General features: G+C 43.6%; 1 protein-coding gene across 11 annotated transcripts in view; it reads right to left on the bottom strand.

The window, feature by feature from the left end:
• Positions 1-22,020, bottom strand: part of TTC38 (tetratricopeptide repeat domain 38) — a 43,288-nt gene that overhangs the window by 12,233 nt on the left and 9,035 nt on the right. For 4 of the 11 annotated variants that reach the window (XR_010430489.1, XM_064654025.1, XM_064654028.1 and 1 more), the window contains exons 1-14: positions 21,801-21,998; positions 15,720-15,797; positions 15,165-15,246; positions 14,672-14,843; positions 13,518-13,691; positions 11,573-11,648; positions 10,580-10,699; positions 8,160-8,219; positions 7,107-7,145; positions 6,325-6,406; positions 5,245-5,410; positions 3,594-3,753; positions 3,236-3,309; positions 2,329-2,442 (exon numbers count right to left, since the gene is read on the bottom strand). Coding sequence is in view for 5 of the 11 variants with exons in the window: in XM_064654025.1 (XP_064510095.1) it covers positions 2,349-2,442; positions 3,236-3,309; positions 3,594-3,753; positions 5,245-5,410; positions 6,325-6,406; positions 7,107-7,145; positions 8,160-8,219; positions 10,580-10,699; positions 11,573-11,648; positions 13,518-13,691; positions 14,672-14,843; positions 15,165-15,246; positions 15,720-15,797; positions 21,801-21,980 (1,557 nt within the window). In the remaining 6 variants the exon portion in view is untranslated. The other 7 variants (XR_010430487.1, XR_010430486.1, XR_010430488.1 and 4 more) reach the window with 6 other exon arrangements.

Genomic DNA, 22,020 nt, shown 5'->3' on the forward strand with positions numbered 1-22,020 from the left:
AATATTTCTGGAAATTAACTTCCTAACTAAGATACGTTTAATATTAATGTGGTGGGGTAATTTGCTTGGATTTCATGTAATTGAACAGCTGCTCTGAGCAGTTGTTGAAGTCCTAAAACAAGGGGAAATAATTAAGTGAAGTAGTATCAAAATTACTGGGTTTAATATCTTGAAGTAGCGAGATACTGACTCATTCTAAGGGTGTACTTTTTTAATATCTAGATGATTGACTTTAAAGGAATGTGAATGAGGCACCTCTCAGACACAGCGCTCCCCACACTCCTGTAAGCTACAAGGCAGGCCATGGAGGGTGCCAGTGAGATGCTGACAGCTTAAAATCAGTCCAAATCACAACATGTAGAGGAAGGACAAAGGAAGAAACAGGAATTGCAGTGCTGTTCACATTGTCAAAACTGCCCTGCTGCCAGGGGGTGCTTCTAGTCCCAGTGATGGAAGTGAAATGGATGCTCAGTGTTACAGGTTTATGAAATTAAGCTGAATAACACATTTAAAACTTAAAGAAGTCATATACTTGCTTGCTCAATTAAATCCATCTTTGAGTTTATTGATGTAAAACAGACAAAATTCTCAATTATGTTATATCAAAAGTACTTCAACTGTCATTCTTAAACTTGTGTAGCAATGGATCACATCAACTACACCCTGCAAACACAGCCAGAGATTCCTCAGGCCTTTGTTCCCTAATCAGATTTGTTATATTCATTGAGTAAAAAGGTCCTGTCTAAAGTCATTGCTTGAAATGCACTGATTAAAAATAAGAGTAAAAATCCAGTGTAATTTTAGTCCAGAGTGAGTCACCCCCAGCCATGGCTGGACAGACCAAGCAGTGATGAAGCTGAAGAACGGTGTAGTCATAAGTCACAAGACTGCATGAAAGAATGCAACCGCTCACCTGGTTTCACAAATTATTATTGCTTTGAAAATAAGCGAATTCTGCCCCAGAGGAGGGCTGGGGGCAGGATGGCAGCAAGGCACTTCCACTTCTTGTTCCTCTATGCAGAAACTCCAGGGGCAGCGCAGGGCCAGCTATGGAAGTGCTTTTTTAGATCGAAAGGAAACAGTGTAGGAAGAGGCTTCCGTGGACCATGGGGAAGAGCCTGAGCTGGGCAGGATGGAAAGGAAGGCATCTGTGGCCAGGAGAGTTTGCAGATGTGGTAGTAAAGCCAGAGCTTCGGCAGTTGAAGAGTGTGGCATTTCTATTCAGGAAGAAGAGGCATTGGTTCAGTTTTGGTTCGAAATACCATCTTTCCCATCATCCCAGATTTCTGGAATACTATTGCAAGGCAATCTGTTAACTTGGTACACTGCAGGAATCCAGAAGCACCAGAACTTGACAGAGGCTCACATTGTGCCTCACTTGCAGCACCAGAGCTTATCAGATCACATGTGCTGGGACAGAGCTTTGCTCTCTTTCCATGGCAGAAGCTCCCTTTCAGTCTTCACCTGCTCGGAGTGAGCGTGTGCTTTCACGCTGGTTTTAAACACCACCTGGCTAACATGCAGGGACTTGTAATGAGATAATAGTGAGGCCTGACTTTCCAAAAGCTCAGAGAAGCACAAAGACCCCAGTCCAAAGTACCCTGCAGAGATGGTACTATTTCAGCTGAAGTCCAGGCTTCTCCTTTTCTTCTCAAAGATTTAAAAGTGCTAAGGGAGTACCCACGTTAGAATAGTCACTATTATCCCTCTTGTCTATTTTCATCTACATAATAATTTTAGAAAGCTCTGCCATGCTATATTGAGAGGAAAAACCTAACATTTTATGAGAGGGAGTTTAAAAATGTGCACCTGGAAAGAGATCCTGAATGTAGACAGATCTGTAATGCCCAAGTCTGTGACTCATTCCTGAATAGACTAGAAGCTTAATATGGAATTCATTTCAAGCCTGTATTGGCTCTGACCCCACACCTTCCTCTCAGCTTTGTTTAAGAGCTCCCTTTGAATTACCTGAGCAGTTATTAGTTACTTAACACATGAGCCAAGTAACAAACTGGGCCAGAGAATGACTGAAATCCAGGCACTGTTACTGCACTGTATACAATCAGGGTCAGAGGGAATGTTCAGGAAAATATACCAGAGAAGCAGTGCCCTTGGGATGCTTCAGAAAGCTGTGCATTATCAGCAGGTTTTCTTCTTTCTTTGTGGAATCATCTAAGATACAACCTCCTGAAACGCAACAGCTGCGTCCTTTTTTTTAAGAAAATTGTTTTGTCAGATCTCTGATCCCTGGGAACCTCTCTGAATTCTAGCACAGCACCCCTGCCCTCCCTGCACCCAGACTTTGTGGTAAGCACGTTGCTCTCTCACCTGAAGCACGGAGGAAAGCCTTATGCCATGGAATGGATAGCTGCTGCCTTCCTGATAAGTCGCTCTGTCATTGGTGAATTGGGTCTCACCACATCACGTTCTCTCAGGAGGCACCTGAGAAAGGAGAGAAACAGGACATTCATGAGCACAGCATCAGTTTTCCTGTAAGATCACCAGCAGTGTCCTTGTAAGAGGAAATCAGTCCATAAAGACCTGTACTTGAGGCACAGATTTTCCTTACTGGATACACTGGACTTGGGCAGGAATCCCTTTTAGACAGAACAGCGTTGTTTGCAGCACTGACAGACTGAAAACGAGCACCCAGAGCTCAGAGGGCACAGAAGCATCATTTTGCTATTGTACCCAATTGCAATGCTTCAAAGACCTCAGGAGGGGAAGAGGCAAGGCTTCCTGCTGTCCCAAGGATCCATTCCCGAGTGCCCAGGCAGAGCCATGCACTGTGTGTCAGCAGAACTCAGTGTGGGGGATAAACCACAGGGACCGTTCTACCAAGCAGGGCTCCTGTGATCTGCACTGAGCAGAGCCCAGCTGGACATGCCAGAGCACACCTCGGCTGTCCCAGTGCAGATGGCAGCAGCAGGACAGACTGCAGTTCCAGCAGTTCACACAAGTTTAGCAGTCCATAATCTGCACTCATGAACAGGTTAAGATAGAACAATTTGACAATCAACTACCCTTGACCAAATACAGATTATTAATCCAGGTTGCGAGAGTGTACTTTTGGAATTGGAAGCTATTGTACTTTTTATCCTGGTTAAATGCTTCTGCATTTCACATAAATGGCTGCATATAATTCTAGCTTTAAATTTATTGGTTTGAGTATACTCATTACTTTTTACTTTTAGTAACACTACTTCCACAAATATTTTTCAGGGAAAACACTCACCTTGCAAGGTTTCGTTTGGCCTGTGATTTAGAATTTAAAGCAGCATGAATCAATAACTGGCTGAAAACATCTCTCTGAAAAAAAGAGTCAGCAAAATACAAAGTAATAAGTAATTTATAATGTATTGCCAGTTACAATGTCTTGTTTACCAAATTATTAAATCCACCGAGAGGAAACATATCAACATTAAATTAAATAGCTAACCCTGCTAGTAAGTGTTTGCAAACAGGATTCAGTCACAAGCACAGTTCAGCTTTCACTTTCTAAGAATGAAATGTTGTTGATTAGGTAAGTGCCTCATGGAGGCTCCTGAAAGGGGATTAAATCATATGAAACAGTCTTTTCTTGTCTCCTTTACCTGGGCATTACTGCCTCCCAGTTGGATTAGTTGATAACGGATTGGGTACAGCAGGTCTACAGCTTTGTCACAATTTCCATTTTCAAACTCCACAAAAGCCTGGCACAGTGGCAACCCCAAACTAGGAGCCAGGGAAAGCTGGTGGTCTTCACAAGGTGCTCTGTAGAATGAAAGTGGGTAACTTCCATAAGTCAAAGCATAAATATGTATTTCAGTGCCAGTCTGTCACTGCCTGCAGACAGGTTTTTCTTCTTTTTTAACTGTACAAAGCCTGATGTTTCAGGTCCTTGACTTAGATCATATCCTTTGGTGTGGTTATGTTACTTCCACCTTCTTGTTACTCATCCATCAATCAGTTTTCATTCTCCTGAATATACCCACAAAAGGCACGAGCCCAACCCCTCCTATTTTTGCAATAAGCAGTTTTGCCTAAAAAAAATAAGAAAACTGCAGTTTCTCTTCTGCTGACCTCACCAGAACATGACTGCTTTTTTAACACAGACAAAATGCATCTGGGGTATCATTTATATATTCTAAATTTGTGAGAGATGTAAATTAATCCAGTCATTAATATAACCCCTTCATCTCACTGCCTGTTTTCTCAAATAATGAAATTAAGCTTTATAACAGCTAAAAACACACATCTGTATTATTACAAAAGGCTGAACATGTAGGCAAAAGGAAGCACTGGGTGAAAGGATAAGTAGCATATATGAACACCTATGTTCATTAAAGCTTCCCTGATGTGCAGTTTTCTACACTTTATATATACTGACATATAAACTTATATAAAAGATATTTGCCATTTCCTACTTTAGTCAAATCAGACACATTTAGCCTTGCTTTGACAGTTATTTGTTTTTGTAAGTATTCTTATAAATTACAGTGTTCTTAAAAACTACATATAGTCAGGAACAAATAGTGCCAATTTCAGGATCTCCTTCCTTCTTTTTAGAGAGGAAGGAATAGATGCTGAAACAAAAGGGAAAAAAAGGGTGGAGGGGGAAAGAAATTGCATTTAAAGCATCTGTAAATCAACCCCTTAAAAATCATTGCAATTTACTTTCATTTAATACATAAGGGAACGAAATCCCCCATTGTTTAGATGTAATACTTAAATACTCAATTTTTTCAAATAATTTAATTTGGAATCAAAATATTGTAGATTACTTTAGTAGTACTTGAAATTTAATTTCCTGCAGATGTACTTCACATCAAACAGTAGCCATTAGAATATCACTACCAGCTAATGTTCTGCTATGAAGAACCTTTTAAACAAGAGCACAAAAGAACCACCACACACCACGGACTTATATTGTAGTGACCTCACTAATAATATACTTTATTCCTTGTATGTGTGATCCCACTGAAAGGAAATAAACAACAACTGTTCAGTTGGTGTCCACGACCTCAAACATGTTAGATTTCTGCTTAACAAGCTGAGAAACCCCTGTAGAAATTGACTCCAAAAATCAATAATGATACGGATCTCCTAACTGGAGGTTGGCCTGCTTAAACCAGATGTGTCCCAGTGACGTGCTAAAGCAGGGGAGAGCACGTTGTAGTGCTTCAGCAAGCCACAGACATCACCACCCTCCAGCTCAGAGGGCAAACTGTTTATGGAATCCAACACTATAACTCCTTTGCTTACTTGGCAAGTTCCTGAAGAGTTGTTAAAAGCTCCTGGGTAGTTTTGTGGTCCTTGGCTCCAAGTGAAGACATCAAGAAGTGCACATCATTGAACAGAAGAATGTGATCTTTGGTGTGCTTCTTCGTGAGCGCGAGAACATCCTTCCACCTGTCTCCAAGCTTTACACCTACGAGCAAAAAATACTTGTCTCAATAAAAATGCCACACACAGAAGCATGACTTTGCAATGCACTTTCAGTCACTAAGTATAAAAAGCATTCCTACAGAACTCAAGGAAACACACCCTGATGTGGCAAAATGTGTGCAGCAATGCTCAGCTGCAGCTGTGTTTGGGAGGAGAGTTTATTGACTGTCAGGAGCTTAAAGCCAATATTTTAGATTGCATTATGTGAGCTTCTGACTTCATTATGAGAGTGCTCATAATGTCTTCTTGGAAGTGATGCTCACCATGAGCCATCTGCAGCAACCAAAAGACAGTGTGTTAAGATGGATTTAATAAAAAAAACAATGCATCTTAGTGTTTTAGCAGAACAGTGTGAAAATGATGTCTGCCCATCGTGGCCCCCACCCTGAACTCTAATGTATAAACACTATCTTAAAAAGTTAAGGGGAAATGCCACTGAGTTAGGAGAGTACACAAAGCCAAAAGCTAGTATGCACACACTAGCTATTTCAATCGGGATCAAAAAAGAAAGGCAAGGATCTAACTGGAAATTTACTTCAGGGAAGCACTACAGCTTTTTAGAGGCTTATGCACCTGATTGCTCAGCCTCAGATCTCCAGGGACAAGAGAAGTGAATTTCTCAAAGAAGACTTATGTGACCTACGCTAGCTTGAGCTGACTGCAATAGCATACTGGCATGGGAAATGGAAGCTCTTGGGAAGAACAAAGCTTATGGACATTATTAGGAACTTTACATTGATGCTTTTCTCAAGAGCAGAATTTTCTTCTGAAACACTCATGAAGCTTGCTTTGTAATTACATTTAAATACTTCCTCAACATGCAAGGCAGGGGGAGGGGGAAGAGAGAAAGAAAACTGCCTTACAGTTATGAAAAAGAATGGCCAGGGGCTATCCCACCTTCCAGATGGAGCCGGTACAGCATGGAACAGTTATCGACCACATCCAGCATGCTTCCACTCGCCAGGCACCGCGGAGCGATCTGCAATCACAGGGGCTGGCCAACTCATGTGCTACTGCAAACACTCATATTATCAAACTTTTTTTCACAGTACAAGTTTAATTTTATCCTTCTATTAATTCATAATTACCTGTTTTGTAATAGTCCTAATTGCATTTTTCCTGAATACAGGAATTTGCAATGTTAAACATTCTTATTGCTTTACATGTTTTTCTCAGTAAATATGGAGAGTCATCAAGGTATTTTATTTTTTCCAAAACTGTGCCACAAATACTACTTCACTTTGTCAAGGTTAGTTGATACAAATCTGCCTAGCAGCTTTCTTAATGCTTGTAGTATTTTTACAATCTCACAACGTGTTATCTAATTTGATACTCCTTATTTACAGAGACTGTTTTGAAATCCAGGCAGTGGACTTAGTACTTAACATGCAAAACCAGTTTTTTGTTACTTGACTTTATAAGAAAATTATTTTACACCCTTTTAAAAAGCACAAATAAGAAACATGGACAGAATGGAAACCAGTACCACTGCAGCTCTTTCAAACACTCAAACTATGTAACACACGAGTCCTTGGGGCATTTCACCCAAAACTGTTGAGAAACTGTTTCCCTAAAAAGCTGTAATGACACTGTGATAGGTTTCAATCTCACAGAGAAGGAAGAAAGCAGGAATCGTGACCTTAAGCACGTTCTCAGTAAAGAAAAAGGCCCCTACTCACATGATTGTCATAAATTGTCAAAGCAGCTTCATATTCACCCTGGAAAAGCAAACGAGAACTGCATGGTTAACATGACATGATCAAAACAAACCAAGTCAAAGAAACCTTGAGGTACTGAAAACAGGAATGGAGTCTAAGCAAAACCTGCATTTACAGGGCAAAATGATCAGTATGTTGAGGGTTTGTTTAAAAATGGGTTCCAATACTGCTACAAGTTATTCATGAAGGAGGAAAAACCAGGTATTGCTTCTCATTCTAGTGTTCCTTTCAGGGATTTTTGCAAAAATGAGTGCATCCCACAGTGTATGCAAAGAGGTGGGAGGAAAAACAAATTTAAGCCGCCTTCAAAGAACTTGTGTAGATAGAAGGTGGCAAAATAAACAAACTGCTCCTGAGAATTGTGCTCCTTCTATGCTACTACCACTCAACACAAGCCAGTTACTTTGCCCTCTGGGGAAGGTATGCTACCTTCTCAAACATGCCACATTTGTCTCCCTATGGAGCTGAACCCCACAAGTGCTAAGCATTAAATTCAAGGAAATTCTGCATTGCAGCCTGACAGGTTGGGTAAAATTGCAACCATTTGTGAAGGGTTTCAATAATAAGAATTAGTAACATTAATACCATTGGCAACAAAATTTAGAGCTTACTGCCTCATCTTTATAGCCAGCAAAAATTTGAGCCAGATAATTAGTATCCAATTTGGTAAGACTTTTGTTATTTTTTGTCTGAAACTTAGAGATCCAAGTTCATCTTTCTATCAGATAACTGTTCTAAATGTAATTAAGTGAGACTATTTGATCTTCAAATGTGCAGTAATTTCACAATAATATTTCAATATTCTAACAAAGATCCTGGAACTTTGACCAATGCAATTAAAACTTTTCAAAATATTTGTAATAAAGGACTAACTTTAGTTAGTGTGGCATTGTGCTGTTTTATAAAAACAACCCTTTTAAATAGCTGAACCCCCCTGGAAATGTTAGGTCTGCCTTTTAAACAGCATTAGATGATCTATCTGGACCACAAAACACCTGTATAAAAATCTCATACCTTTTCAATGAAGTATAAAGCCCAGTGCCAGTAATTGTGGCAAGCAAGCATATCACTGTTCTGCAAAAAAAAAAAGAAAAGAAAACAAAAAGAAATTATTTACAAAATAACTTCCGTTTTAAATTTATGTAGTCAGATTTTTGTTTCCTTCTTCAGCAAAACTGAGTATTTACTGAGAGACAAAAGAGACAGTCAACTGGCCAGGGTACATTTGTCCTTGCAGCTATTCAGGGAGACAACTCAAACCCAAGGCTTCCCCCACATCATTTTCACTCAGATGCCTCAGAATTCACCCTTCCACAGCACGTTTTTTTTTCTTTATACCAAGAGTAAGATTTGTCTCATCTAAAATTTAGGCATCTTGTCTGAAGTAACCTGGACAGACAGTGGAGAGAGGAGGATATGTAGGCCTTATGAGGGCCATTCATTCCTAGACACAGAGGATTCACTTCTTAAACATGGGGCTACATGCTAAATAAAGCAAAACCTTTTTACTGCTCCCAATTTTGAGTTCCAAATAAGATTAAACTGCTAATAAGAAGTGGTCTTGTAGGTAACTGAAATAAAGCAATACAAGCAGACTTTGGGATCTTACCACAACAGCTCAGGAGAAAAACAATTGCCATTTTATAATACACAGCACTGGCAGAGAGGTCTCCTCTGGTAAGATAATTTGATTTTGTACTGAAATATAACTTAAAAAACCATGGCAGCTGCTGGGATTTTTTTTTTTGCGGGGGAAGGACTGGAGAAACAAACAAAGTAAAATACTCTGTAAAGAAAACCTGTACAAAACCTTTACTGGGAAGTAGAATGATGAATTAAAAGCAGCAGAAGAAGCACAAACACTGTGGCAGTACGGACAGCTGATCCTGGTCATTATAAGAAAATAAATAAACATTTCAAATTACCAGGCCAAATATAAGCAACTTTAATAAAGTACTTAGACAGACCTGCTTATTTTCATGCATTTATAATGTTCGGTGTCCGTGTTGCTTAAGATGAGAGAGGCTGTACAAGAGAAGCAATGATGCACATTATGACATGACAGTGCCAGCTCTTACAAATCTTAATTGCACTGGGTCAGGCAGGAAGGTACATTAGCCAGTTCTGCTTACTGATCTTGCACTTGATTTTATTTGGATAAAGAGTATAAGTCACAGAGATGTGCAACTATTTGAAGCAGCAAGAGTTCAAAAGTCAATCCACAAGTCCCTGGGGTTTTTAAGGTATCATCCGAACTGTCAATCCCCTGCATCACTGTTTCATTCAAACTAACATATTAAAGGACAAAATGCTTCCTGGGAAATGACAGATGTGAACTTCAAGCAAGGGTTTTCTGCCTGCACTTCCAATGCTTAACTTAAAAATACCCAAGTCTTTCTAGTCTCATTATCCAGCCCTGTTCTTTGGGTGAGGTGGAACGATCAGTTCAGGTGACTCTAAGATAGACTCTCATGAGTTCTAACAATTTCAAACCTCACAGCCTTCTGCTCTGAATATAACAAACTTAATCACTGGGAAAACACATGCTGTCCAACACAAAACTTAAGCTTCATTTGCAGCAAAGGACTGTATGACAGACTAATTAACCTCCTCTCAATACTCTGAAAGATGAGATCGAACATGTTGGATATATAAGGTAACAGGTACACAAGAAAGTAATTAGTACACTAGAAAAGAGACAAAAGCACCATTTCTCTTTACAGTTGATCTCTAAAAACCCTTCCCCATCCAAAAGTAAACAAGTATTTTAGGAATCTTCTGAAACATTTGCCTGTGTCATTTCCCACCTCATCCCAGGTCTCATGAGGAGATTTAGCCAGGTCCCTCAACTGACTCTCGGTGCTCATCTCAGTCAAAGCAAGAAGCTTGTGAAAGTATCAGTGATCACTTTACTTTTATAAGCACACCATGAATCACATACATAAATCACAAGTTTCACATCTGATGTTCCACCTGTCTGCCATGGCCATGCCTCTATGAGATGTAAAATACCTGCACAGGTCCACCAGGAAAAAGAAACAACAAGTGCATGTACAAACCCCACACTTACTGAAAAGCAGTACTTTTTAGGCTATTCCTAAAGGAAGGCAGAGGACAGACAGACTCAGTATGAATCCTGGCCTACTGACACATTTGCCACTTTTGTAATCTCAGCAGCCATACTAATGATGACTTACAGTGGCCCACAGTATGTGTTCCTCACAACATGCCATTTTTGCCTGCCCCTTGTTATTATCCTGCATGGATAATAACAACACCTCAAGTGAGGATTTCTTCTAATATGCAAACTCTGCATTGCTTGTAACACGTTTGCAGATAGGAAGGAATTGCATGCAGAGGACTCAAGAACTTGGCTACAGGAGTTAAGGAAGACCTAGAAGGAGCTTTTTTAGAGATGCCACAAGAATGTTTACCTTCCAGTTGGTTTCTGTTTCCTTCATAAATTCTAAGCCTTTCTTCACATCTGCTTTCATTTCATTTACATGAGCTATAGTATGGACAGACCATGCATCTGTCTGATTTACAGCCAAAGCCTATGAGTGAAAAACAGGAAAACATGATCAACCTTACAGACACGAACATTTATCACTGCTGATCGACAAACAAGAGACTACTTTTTACTTTCTGCATGTCAAGTACATCCCTGTACCACTCCAACTAACCACAGCCTGGAAGTCTGAGTATTCAGCCAATTCCTCCTCCTTGCTCCAACAACTCCCACTAGGCTCTAGGCATTTTGCAAGGTTAGTCATAAACCTAGTAAATGTTAAGTGTTAGTTGTCACTTCCAGCAATTAGATGGAAGTTTGTCAAAAACACCCATTAGGGATTAATTGCATCTGAGACTCCTGTAGGACAGAGCTAATCCCGTGGACTGGAGAAAGTATAATTACTATCTTCATAAAAGGAAACAGGCTGGCTAATACTGATGCCCAGGACCATTGTACAGTTAATTGTTCAATAATTCAGGAACAAGCACCTGGGACAAAAAGGGAGGGGGAGCCCAAACAGGATGGATTGTCAAGAGCAGACTACATTGAGGCAATCCAGCATTCTTTAATAGGAGCAAACAGCCAGTCTTACACAGGGGAAATGGCAGATGGGCTGATAGATGGATTTCATAGGGGTGTTCTGACCCCATCTGACATGGCAAGCTCATAAGCAACTGAGGGAAATACAGTCCAGCTGCAACTGCCATGGTGTGGCAGAAACGTGAGAACAGTTACCAGCAAGTCTCATGAAGCTCTGTGAGCATTTCCATGTTGAGCTTTATCTCCTTGCTGCTTCAACTAACAACTGGGATGGCAGAGAGAGTCAGTTCATGGCATTGGCACAAACCACCACCCAGCGAGAGGGACCATGTTTGAGAATTCTAAAACCTTTTAGCACCAAGAGCAGGCAGTTTACCTCACGGGCAACCTCCTCAGCACGGTCAAAAAGGTTTGTTTCCACGAGTCCAAAAGAGTAGAAGCCTTTCACATAGCTAACAAAAGGGGGGAAAACAGCACATCATGCATTTATAACTAGATTTAATCCAGGACTGAAAAGACATACTAGAAATAGCATTTGACTCAGAACAGTCCTTACAGTGCAAAGTTACAATGAGAGTTCAAGCTTGCAGGATACAGAACTGCTAAGCTAGTTCTCAGAGGAAATGAGTGGCCCAGAGACACCAGCATGGGAAACAGTAACGAGATGCACATCAGAACAGACATTTCCATTTTTGGATGAGATGGAACCAAGAGCTGCACAGAACAAGCTGCTCATCTCCATAACAGCTGCAAGATGCTGAATTAGAAGTGAGACAGTGCTGTCACCAAAGTTATCTGAGCATCTCAAAGGCAACCTTCTCCACTTTTTCCAGTGCCCACAAAATCATACACAGCAAATATATATAATAAAATAATAGAAGTACAGGAGAGTACTTTTATGTGAAGTGGCCCTTTAAAACTGGTTATAAATCATCCCCATTAAGCCATAAAGGCCCAATGTAAAGGAAAATCAGGGATGTTATATGCTCTTACACATATGCCTGATACAGTCATTTTAAGAAATATTGAACTGCTACTCTACATACAGATTTCTGGATGGCAAAACACCACAAGGTAAGTTTCTGCTTCTCAAAATACGTGTTGGGGTATTGGAGGGATTACTAAAAAGTGTGGGGGATGTTGCACCTGATCATGCATCAAGATAAATACTGATTTTTTTTCATCAATGTTCAATTCATCAATTCACTTGTAATTCAACTCTCCATGCCTGTAAGTTTCAGGGCAAGGTGTAGTTGCCAGGTTTTTTTACTTTAGAAATGCTTGGCATATGATTGTTCTCTGTTGCTTTACAATTAAGTGGACAACAGCCTAAACTTTTGTAGCATCGTGTCTAGAAAATTTTTAAATGAAACCAGCATACCGTAGTTGAAAAGAACTAAGGTTTAGATTTCTCTGAGTTGAGGTAACACAGCTGGAAAAATGATGCTCCTGACACTAGATCCTGAGCCATAAGGGCACCTCACTGCTACATCAGCATCCAGTCTGTACTCTCTGCACTGTTCCTGGAAGAAATAAGGAGCCCAGCTTGTGCTGCATATGGAGGGAAAGCACACTCGTACACAGCAACATGCAAAAACATTCAGAAAGCATGTGGATCATCTATTCAGCTGTCTCTAAATGTTAAATGTATGTCTTAACTTACAATGTAACACTAACTTTTACATAACATTAAAATCTTTCAAATAATAAAACTGGTCTTAAAAAGATAATTTAAAAAATTATGCCAAATTAGCTTTTATTAACTTTTCACTTGCCAACAGATTCAGATTATCCTGAACTAACTTTTGGAAACTGAAACTTTCAGGACTGAACTACAGAAATTTTTAAAACTGGCCTTTCTGTCAGTCTTGGCTGTAACAGCTGCTGTTGTATATTTCCAAATCTTGTTTCAGAACCGCACTTTGGTATTCTAAGTTACAGCTCCTTTCTTCTTTCCACTGATGTGCTCTATGACTCACAATGTGAGCCCCAGGTAAAAAAGTGGATCCATGAAGCCTGAGGAAGTTTTGCCACTGCCCTGGGCGAGGATGCAGTTTTATCCTGTGAGTTCCATGCCACGTGCTGTATTTGACAGCAGTGAGACACAAGCTCCCTTTAGAAAAATCCCTCAACAACAGTGTCAAGAGGGACACTGGAGACACGTTCTGTCTGCGGTCGAGCTTGATTCACTTCCAAGCCCTTGGTTTTTGTCTACATGTCTGATTCCAACAGATCCTGTTACTTAGGTGTGTCTGAATTAAAAACCACAAAGTATGTGCACACCAGGTGAAGGGCAATTTTCAAAATTAAGCACGACCCACCTGCTCAGTGGAACATCAGGTGTCCAGAAAGGATAAACCCGGGCAACAGAATCTCGCATCTGCACCTGATATCCCAGGTAGAAATAAGTGTCGTGGGAAAATTTGAGGGCTAGCAGGTCAGTTGGGTGTCTCTGCAGAATCTGTTCCCACAGATCACAAGCTTCTGGAAGCTGGCTAGAAATAAAAAATTATTTCCATTGCCGAAAGAAGGCACACACACCTGCTGCTTCTGTTGGTTCTGAGCTCACACTATGCTGAAAAATAGAAAATTCAACACCAAATGACTTGTTTCTTCCTTGAAGGAATTTTTAGTCTTTTTTTTAAAGTAATAATGGAATTATCTTTGCTTCACACCTTCTGAGGAATCTTTTGAAAGAAATGTCCTTGGGTTACACCAAGTCATTGTAACACACAAGGAAAATGAAAGAAGATTAAACCATAAACCTGAAGATTTTCCTACAGGGCTGAACAGTTTTTACAGACATCTACCATAATTAATCTAACTTCATATGTGCAAAGACAGCTTCCCTCTCTTCTAGTGGGAATCAAACCCATAGTGACAGGGCTTCAAGAGCTTCCTCTTTACCTCTGCTGAGAAGTATGTGAGGTAAATCCATGCTCATCCATTTGTTTGGCAAACAATGAATGGAAGTGAATCAGCCCACACTTTCTGCAGTGCACACAGATTTATCATATGGAATGAAACTGTGAGCTTCTACAGCACTTGTGCTACTCTGGTATCTCCATGTTTTACAAAGGAAATAGGTTTTGACACAGGAAGACAACAGAGAGAAGAAAAGTCTGTAACTTTGCTCCTGTGCACCTGAGTCTGAACCCTATTGTAGCCAAATACTTTGTTTCCTAGTTCTAAACCACATACTCCACTGATGGATCTGTGACAGGTTTAAAACATGGAGTGCTTACTGCTAGGAAATGGTGGCAATAGAGCACTCTACTCCTACAGTGTAGTGTTGCTCACTAACTCGACAGGGCACTTAGAGCCAAGAGAGAAAAGCAGGAACCACCTGTGACATCTCACTCCGATCCTTTGCTAGATGTCAGCCAGTATCACACACCTCCCACTTCCAACCACCGCTTCCGCCTGAGGTACCAAAAACCCGTCAGTCCCTTGCACAGGGTGACAGTGGACTCACCCCCTGGCAAACATGTCCAGCGCTGACACGTGAAGCTTCTCCCGCTCAGTCAGTGGCTGGGACTCGGAAAGTGCCACCATCGTTCTCATGGCACGGTCCAGCTCTTTGTCGAGTCGCACGGAGCTTCCAGTGCCAACCAGCTCCAAACCATTAGCGATGACATGGCCCATTGCTACAGAAAACAGCACAGCAGAAGCCGAGCTCTACAGCATCACCTTCAGCTCCACATTACACAAGAGGAGCTGAGAATTTTAAGCAAGACTGACTTGGGGTCAGAAATCCATAAAGTCTCCCAAGCCTGAAGTTCTTAAAGGCTTTTCATGAAAAAAAAACCTCACAAAACCATCCTGCCTGCTCCAGATTCTGAGGAAGCTTCACATTACAGAATTCTACAAGCCATCACCTTGCCCTTGCACAAACAAAGTCAGTTAACTACCAGGACACCAGGTATTTCCTATCACTTCTCATGCTCAGAATTAAAGGTTATACTCACTAAAATTTGGATCCGCTGCTTTTAACTTGGAGAGGCATCCCTCAATACCTCCAAGGCTCTCATTATTGGTCCAGGTTGCATACTGTAAGAGACAGACCAAGAGAGATCTGAGGGTTGAGAAATCTTCTATGACACTGGGCTTCTTTTCTTCCTCCCAGACATTTAAAATTCAAAAATAAGCAAGGCAAATGACTAAAAGACAAACATTGCATTCAGATAGGTTTAGCGTAGTAGGAAAACAGAAAAACTGGAGGGTTTTAAGACAGTTTGGCCACCAGCAGGACCAATGACCCTGGATTTCTGTGTGCTTTTATGTCAACTGGATGATTTAGCAGTGTCAAGTGGCATGAGCACGTTGGCTGAGGCTCTCACCACAGCATCTGGTACAGCCCTCTGCTACGAAGGTTTCTCGCTGCCACCTAAAAGTTGGACTCCTGTGGTGGCCTGACTTTGAGGCTCTCCCAGCTGACAAGAAATTTCAATGTCAGCTACAGCAAAGGCTGTTTCATGCTCGAGTCCCTGCGCATCACATTTTCTCACACCTGTTGGTCATACCTGTGTCAGTGCAGCATCGAAGAGCTTACAGGCTTCATTGCTCGTCGTGGACAGGACAAGTCCAGCATCCCGCCAGGCCTGCGCAACAAACAAACACAAACCTGCTCATTTTCCACCCTCGTGTTCCAGGCTACACTGACAGATGTTCAAAGCGATGGGTGTTTTGATGTTTTCATCAACTATGCTGTTTTAAAGAGAAAAGTTGGAAGGACAGTGTGAGCAGACACAAACCTTTTGTTCCGTTGTAGAGAATTAGTTGGAAATGCGAGGACATATGAACATGACTAAGGCTATGGATGAGCTGCTGAAGTATAAGACGCAGTCTGACTAGGCCCATGAGAAAGTCTGAGATAGCAGGGCCGTGAGAAAGCAGCAGCGTCCTTGGGTATTCTAAATTGGGCTGAAAAACAGGAGCTAGGCATTACCAAAACAGAGACACTTAACGAGCCACCTGTGTAAACAATGAAAGACAGTTAAGATGATATCACCACCTAACTGAGCACCAATAATGAGCCTAATTTCTGTAATATTCATGAACCTATTATAGAGTGTATATTAAGCTGTTGTCAATCTACAATAAACGAAGTTCCTGGATTCTCACATTGAGGTGTCTAGAGCTTTCCGTCGCGACAAAATGGCGCCCGTGTGCAGGGACCAAAGAGGGGTCCCTAGGGGATCAAGTCGGATCTCCTGGGTCGGAGTCAAGTCGGACTCGGAGTCAAGTCGGACTCCCGAGAGCCAAGTCGGGTTCTCGCAGCCACGGTCGGACGTAGGAGTTTTGGTCGGTCTTGCCGTGCAGCACAAGAAGGCGAAAGGGCTGGAAGCAAAAGAGCTCAAAGTTCCGTGCTTCCAGGGACCGGCGCCCGGGACGACTCCTGAAGAAGGAGGCCCGCCGACCAAGCCGCAAAGTCTCGTGGAAAGGGCTGCACAAAGCGTGGTAACACGTTTTTAGGTAATAGAAAGACAGGCGGCACTATCATTGCTCCAATGCTTTCTGTGAAAGCGGGGAGTTAAGACGACCTGGTTTTGCGGCAGATGCTGCTTTCATGTAAAGGCCAGGGATATGAAGCGAACACTGTAACTGCCTTTACTATCTCTACTTGGAAGAACTTAGTGATAAACTCTTTACTGCTGCCTATAAGGGAGAAAAAGTTGCTGCTTCCCTCCTTACAATTTGGCGATTGTTATCTGGAACAGTAAAAGGCATTAAAGCACAGTCTGAGGACATTAGGATGCTACTGGATACCATCATACGGAGAAATCGTGTAAAAAGGGAGTCGAGCGGAGTTGAAGGGAGCCGAAGCGGGACCAGAGATCGCGGAGCGGGGCCGGAGACAACGGAGCGGCCCCGCCAACATGAACGCGGTGCTAGCACCTCGGCAGTGCGTATCCAGGACGATCGGAAGCGACGGCTGCAGTGTGAAAGTACTGCTAACAGACCAGAGATGAACTTTACGAACACTATGACTGAGTTCCACCTTAAGACATTTCCAGCTTTTCATCTGAACTGTGCAGCGGGGCTGCGCTGCGCATTTGTGGCTGTGTTCACGGCGCTGTGTGCTTATGCTGCCGTGTTGAGTGAACCCGTGCCGGCGCCGGGTCTGTCCGCCTGTGGCGGGTGCCTACGGGGCGGTGCCGGGCAGTGGGGCAGTGGCGGTGGTCGCGCCGCCTGCGCGGCCCCGGCTCGGAGCGGTGCTCCCGTGTGCGTGCACGCCGGCGGCCCCGGGCGCGGCGGGCGGCGGGGGGGGCTCTGTTTCCCCCGCACTGCTGACAGCCATGGTCCCGGGCGGTGTGCGTTCCCCTTCCCTTCTTTGCAGCGAGTGGTTTTTCCCTGGTGTTGCTCCTCTTCCTAGAGTTAATGACGGTAGCAAAAACATTGGGGGGTGCAGTCGGGGGAGGGGGAAAGCTGTTTCTCTTTTTCCCCCGTTACACCAATCACCCCTTCTCTGAAACGTGCCTGTTTGCAGCTGTTCTCTCCCTCTCCTATGTTTTTGTCTTTTCTTAAGCAGACCCTATGATTAAGTTCCTTCTGCTGATCTCTCTGGGTGAGCCCAGCCCCTCCTTCCCCTCCTTCGTCCTTCGGCAATGAGGAGCGTGGGGGGAGGCAAAGATGGTAAAACACGGAAAAAGGGGAAAAGAGAAAAAACAACTTAAAATTAACAATATCCCAACTTATAAATCAAATAAGATTGCATTGTTTTTACAGCAATAGGTGTTAAGCATGCAGTGTGCTCATGGCATTCTCAAATGTTTTCTTCAAAAACAGAAAGGGAGACTGACGAAAAATCCTTTGAAGTAAGATTAGAAATAACGCGACATCCGTGCTTAGCTTTTGCATATTTCAGAAGGTTGTTAAGAATTTCCTATAGTTTGCCATTTTGCTTCTCTTACATGAAATTTGGCTGTTTCCCCCAGGGGCAGGGTGCAGGTAGAAGATTTGGAGACGGAACGATGAGACAGAAGGGGATATAGTCTTGCCCCCTGCAAAAGTAGCTTTATTGCCTTTATGATAAAATAGCATTGCTCTATAAGAAGGGTTGAAGATTTCCAAGATAATATTCTGTTCTTTCTTGCTGTATTTGTCTTTTACATGGAGAGTTATGCAGGATTTGCAGATTGCTGATGGCGGCTATGCCATAAATTTCCTTTGAATTATGAAACTGACAAGAAGTGCACAGCCAATGACCACTTGAAAATGTGTGTGTGATTGAGGAGCGTGTCTGAGGTGGCCACCTGAATGTTGTGTGAAAGAAAAAAGCTACATGAATGTGTGAATGTGTAAACTTAAAAATACTTTCTGCCGGTGTCAAGATTTTAGAGATGTGTAACGTGATTCTGTTGAACCATAGTGATTCCTTATTCTGAATGAGCTCTAAGTTATATTAAGGAAGGCCTACGATAGATATTGACAGTTATTGTAATCTTAGTAATAGCTCGTGTTGCCTTTTCTTGTATTACTAGACGTGTAAATACTACGACGAAGAAAGCATTGTTGGCACAAAATAAAAACGGGGGAATTGTAGAGAATTGGTTGGAAATGTGAGGACATATGAACATGGCTAAGGCTATGGATGAGCTGCTAAAGTATAAGACGCAGTCTGACTAGGCCCATGAGAAAGTCTGAGATAGCAGGGCCGTGAGAAAGCAGCAGCGTCCTTGGGTATTCTAAATTGGGCTGAAAAACAGGAGCTAGGCATTACCAAAACAGAGACACTTAACGAGCCACCTGTGTAAACAATGAAAGACAGTTAAGATGATATCACCACCTAACTGAGCACCAATAATGAGCCTAATTTCTGTAATATTCATGAACCTATTATAGAGTGTATATTAAGCTGTTGTCAATCTACAATAAACGAAGTTCCTGGATTCTCACATTGAGGTGTCTAGAGCTTTCCGTCGCGACATTCCGTTGCAGTTACATCCCAAGACTCAATTAGTTGGAGCTAGTAGTGAGACTAAGGAAGCAAACAATTATGAAGTGTAATAGAAGATCTTGGTGGGTTACACATCTCATGAGAGAGCCATTCTGACTTCATTACAGCTGTTGACCAGTCCCTCTGCTGCAGGCACACCTCGTGAGAAGTAGAGACGTGGTAAAATAAAACTCTGTTCTTTTATAATGGAAATCAATACCTTAAGTAACTTGCAGGCCAAACAGCCTGGCAGAGCAGATCCACCAAGTCACGCGAGTTAACCAGCAGAAAATTTGGACCACAGATTTCTATGCAAGCCTTACAGAAGTAAGAACACGGGCAACAGATAGAGCTAAAAAACTAAACAGAATTGGGCTGCCACAGTTTCTAATAAGCTAACATGACTGAGGCACAGCATCTTCTGGCTTTACTTTTACTCCAGTACACAGAATGTAGAGGATAGACACACATCAGAAAAACAGACCTGGGGCAAGCCAATTCAGACTTCTCCTAATGGGGGCTTAGTTCTTCCCGATGCTGCAAGAATTCAGCTGGTCTCATTTTACACTTTAATTTATTTCCTGGCTATAATGACCCAACTGTCAAAAATTTCTAGTAACCTGGCAAGGACATCTTTGTTAATATATCCTAAAGCTTTCCCTCTGTGATTGGATTAAAGGCTCACATTCCAGCAGCTGGAGCACATGAGGCTTCGAATTACAAGCCTGAAAGAGTAGACCTGAATATAAAATTACAAATTTTCTTTACAATTCACACTATATCCAGAAAAGGAATAAAGCGAAAAGTCGAGCAGGTAGCAAGGTTAGGCTTGCTACTTACAGGCTACCTTCCATGGTGCCCTGCAAACTAGGCCAGGAGCCACCCTCAGCACCAGTCATCAAAAACAAGCTCCATTTGGAGCAGGCTGTGTGCCACTGCCCATTTTACACAACAGCTTGAGATCCCTGCCCAACAGAAAATGGTGTCCTGTTCCGAAAAGATTTGTTAATGCTGATTCACAGGAATGGAAATGTCTGTGAGCATCAGAACAAACCAGCAGAACAAGGGTTAGTGCAAAATGGGCCTGCATCCATCCCTAAGGACACTGCTGATCTAGCTGAGGTACATGCTATTTCCAGCCGCTCTAGAGCCTCTGTCCTGCTACACTACACCCTGCACATCTCGCTCCTCCAGGGAAGACTCACACTCTAGCAACAGGACGATGGCAGCAAGGCTGCGTCACAAGGGATGCCACTCCTCTCCCTGTTAGCACACCAGGACAATGGGCTGCAATGAAGAATCACCTCACAGCAGCTGCTGGCTCCTAAGAGACATAAAAGATGTGCTACAAACCTAATCTGTCACTGTCAACTGAGAACCAGCTATTGCGACTAGAGAGGAGCCAACACACCCTGTCCTCTGGGTCGTACACAACGGGTCCTGCCCAGACTACTTGGGACAGTCATGTCCTGGGGCTTGTCTGCACTCAGGTATCAAACTGTGACTGAAGAAATCCTGAGGGGAGCGTGAGTAGATAAAAATCAGCCTCAAGAACCTATAAAGCAATTACCAGCTCTCCTTCCCACAGAGCCTGCCTTTGACTTCTGTCACACTGATCTCCTACATCCCTCCTCTCTAACTCCAGAAGAGACCCTTCTTGATGATGCCTCTTGGATGAGAGAGCCGTGGCCTTGGCTCTTCTCACTGCTTCTAGGCAAGACCAAAGCCTTGCCCTTTCCCTGCTCTAAGATTAGATTTCTGTCACGAGATTTAGTGACCATTTATTTGTATGTTTTTCCCTGCTAGAATCACAGCTGGCTCTGAGAATTGTGCTCTTTGCATTGGCACCTCTTGTATTCCTTGCGGGGCAGATCCCCAGGGCTCTGGCGATCACGCACCCATCACAGTCTCATGCAATAGTCAAGACTTCTTACTTCACCCGCCCCTGCCTAATTAACCAAAACACAACAATAACAGTTCATCCGGAAGAAAGCGCGCAAACGACTAATCAGTAACCAGCACCTGCAGGTCGACATCGGACCCTTGGACTTGAGGCTGGTTTAAAGTTAAGTGAAGGCCTGACCCACTTCTGCTGCCCACGGAAAGAGCAGGAGGGTGCCGCGGGACCCCTGCCCGTAAACACCACCCAGAGACGTTCAGACGCGGCTGCACCCGGCGGAAGGGACGGTGGGCGGGACGGCTCAGCGTCCGCAGCGCTGCCCCTCAGCGCTGCCCTCACCCCACAGCCCCGCAGTCCCCCAGCGCTGCCCTCGCCCCAAAGCCCCGCAGTCCCTCATTTCCCCAGCGCTGCCCTCACCCCGCAGTCCCTCATTTCCCCAGCGCTGCCCTCACCCCGCAGTCCCCAATTTCCTCGGCGCTGCCCTCAGCCCACAGCCCCTCATTTCCTCAGCGCTGCCCTCACCCCGCAGTCCCTCACCGCGCAGCGCTGTCCTCATCCCGCAGTCCCTCATTTCCCCAGCGCTGCCCTCACCCCGCAGTCCCTCACCCCGCAGCGCTGCCCTCACCGCGCAGTCCCTCACCGCGCAGTCCCTCAGCCCGCAGTCCCTCAGCCCGCAGTCCCTCATTTCCCCAGCGCTGCCCTCATCGCGCAGTCCCTCAGCCCGCAGTCCCTCACCGCGCAGTCCCTCAGCCCACAGTCCCTCACCTCGCAGTCCCTCAGCGCCGCCATGGTCTCCGCGCAGCCCCGCGGTCCCTCGCGCTGGGCCGGGCCCGGCGGGGGCGGGGCCTCGCGCGGGCGGCGAACGTGGACGGTTAGCGCGCGCGGAGCCCTCGCGCCGACGCTGAGGGAGCTCGTGGCCATCACTGGCCCAAAGTCCTCGTTCATTGCTCCGGACCCTCCTCCGGCCCGCGGTGTCCGACCTTAT

The sequence above is a fragment of the Pseudopipra pipra genome, chromosome 5 (assembly GCF_036250125.1).
Source record: "Pseudopipra pipra isolate bDixPip1 chromosome 5, bDixPip1.hap1, whole genome shotgun sequence".
NCBI classification, from domain to species: Eukaryota; Metazoa; Chordata; class Aves; order Passeriformes; family Pipridae; genus Pseudopipra; species Pseudopipra pipra.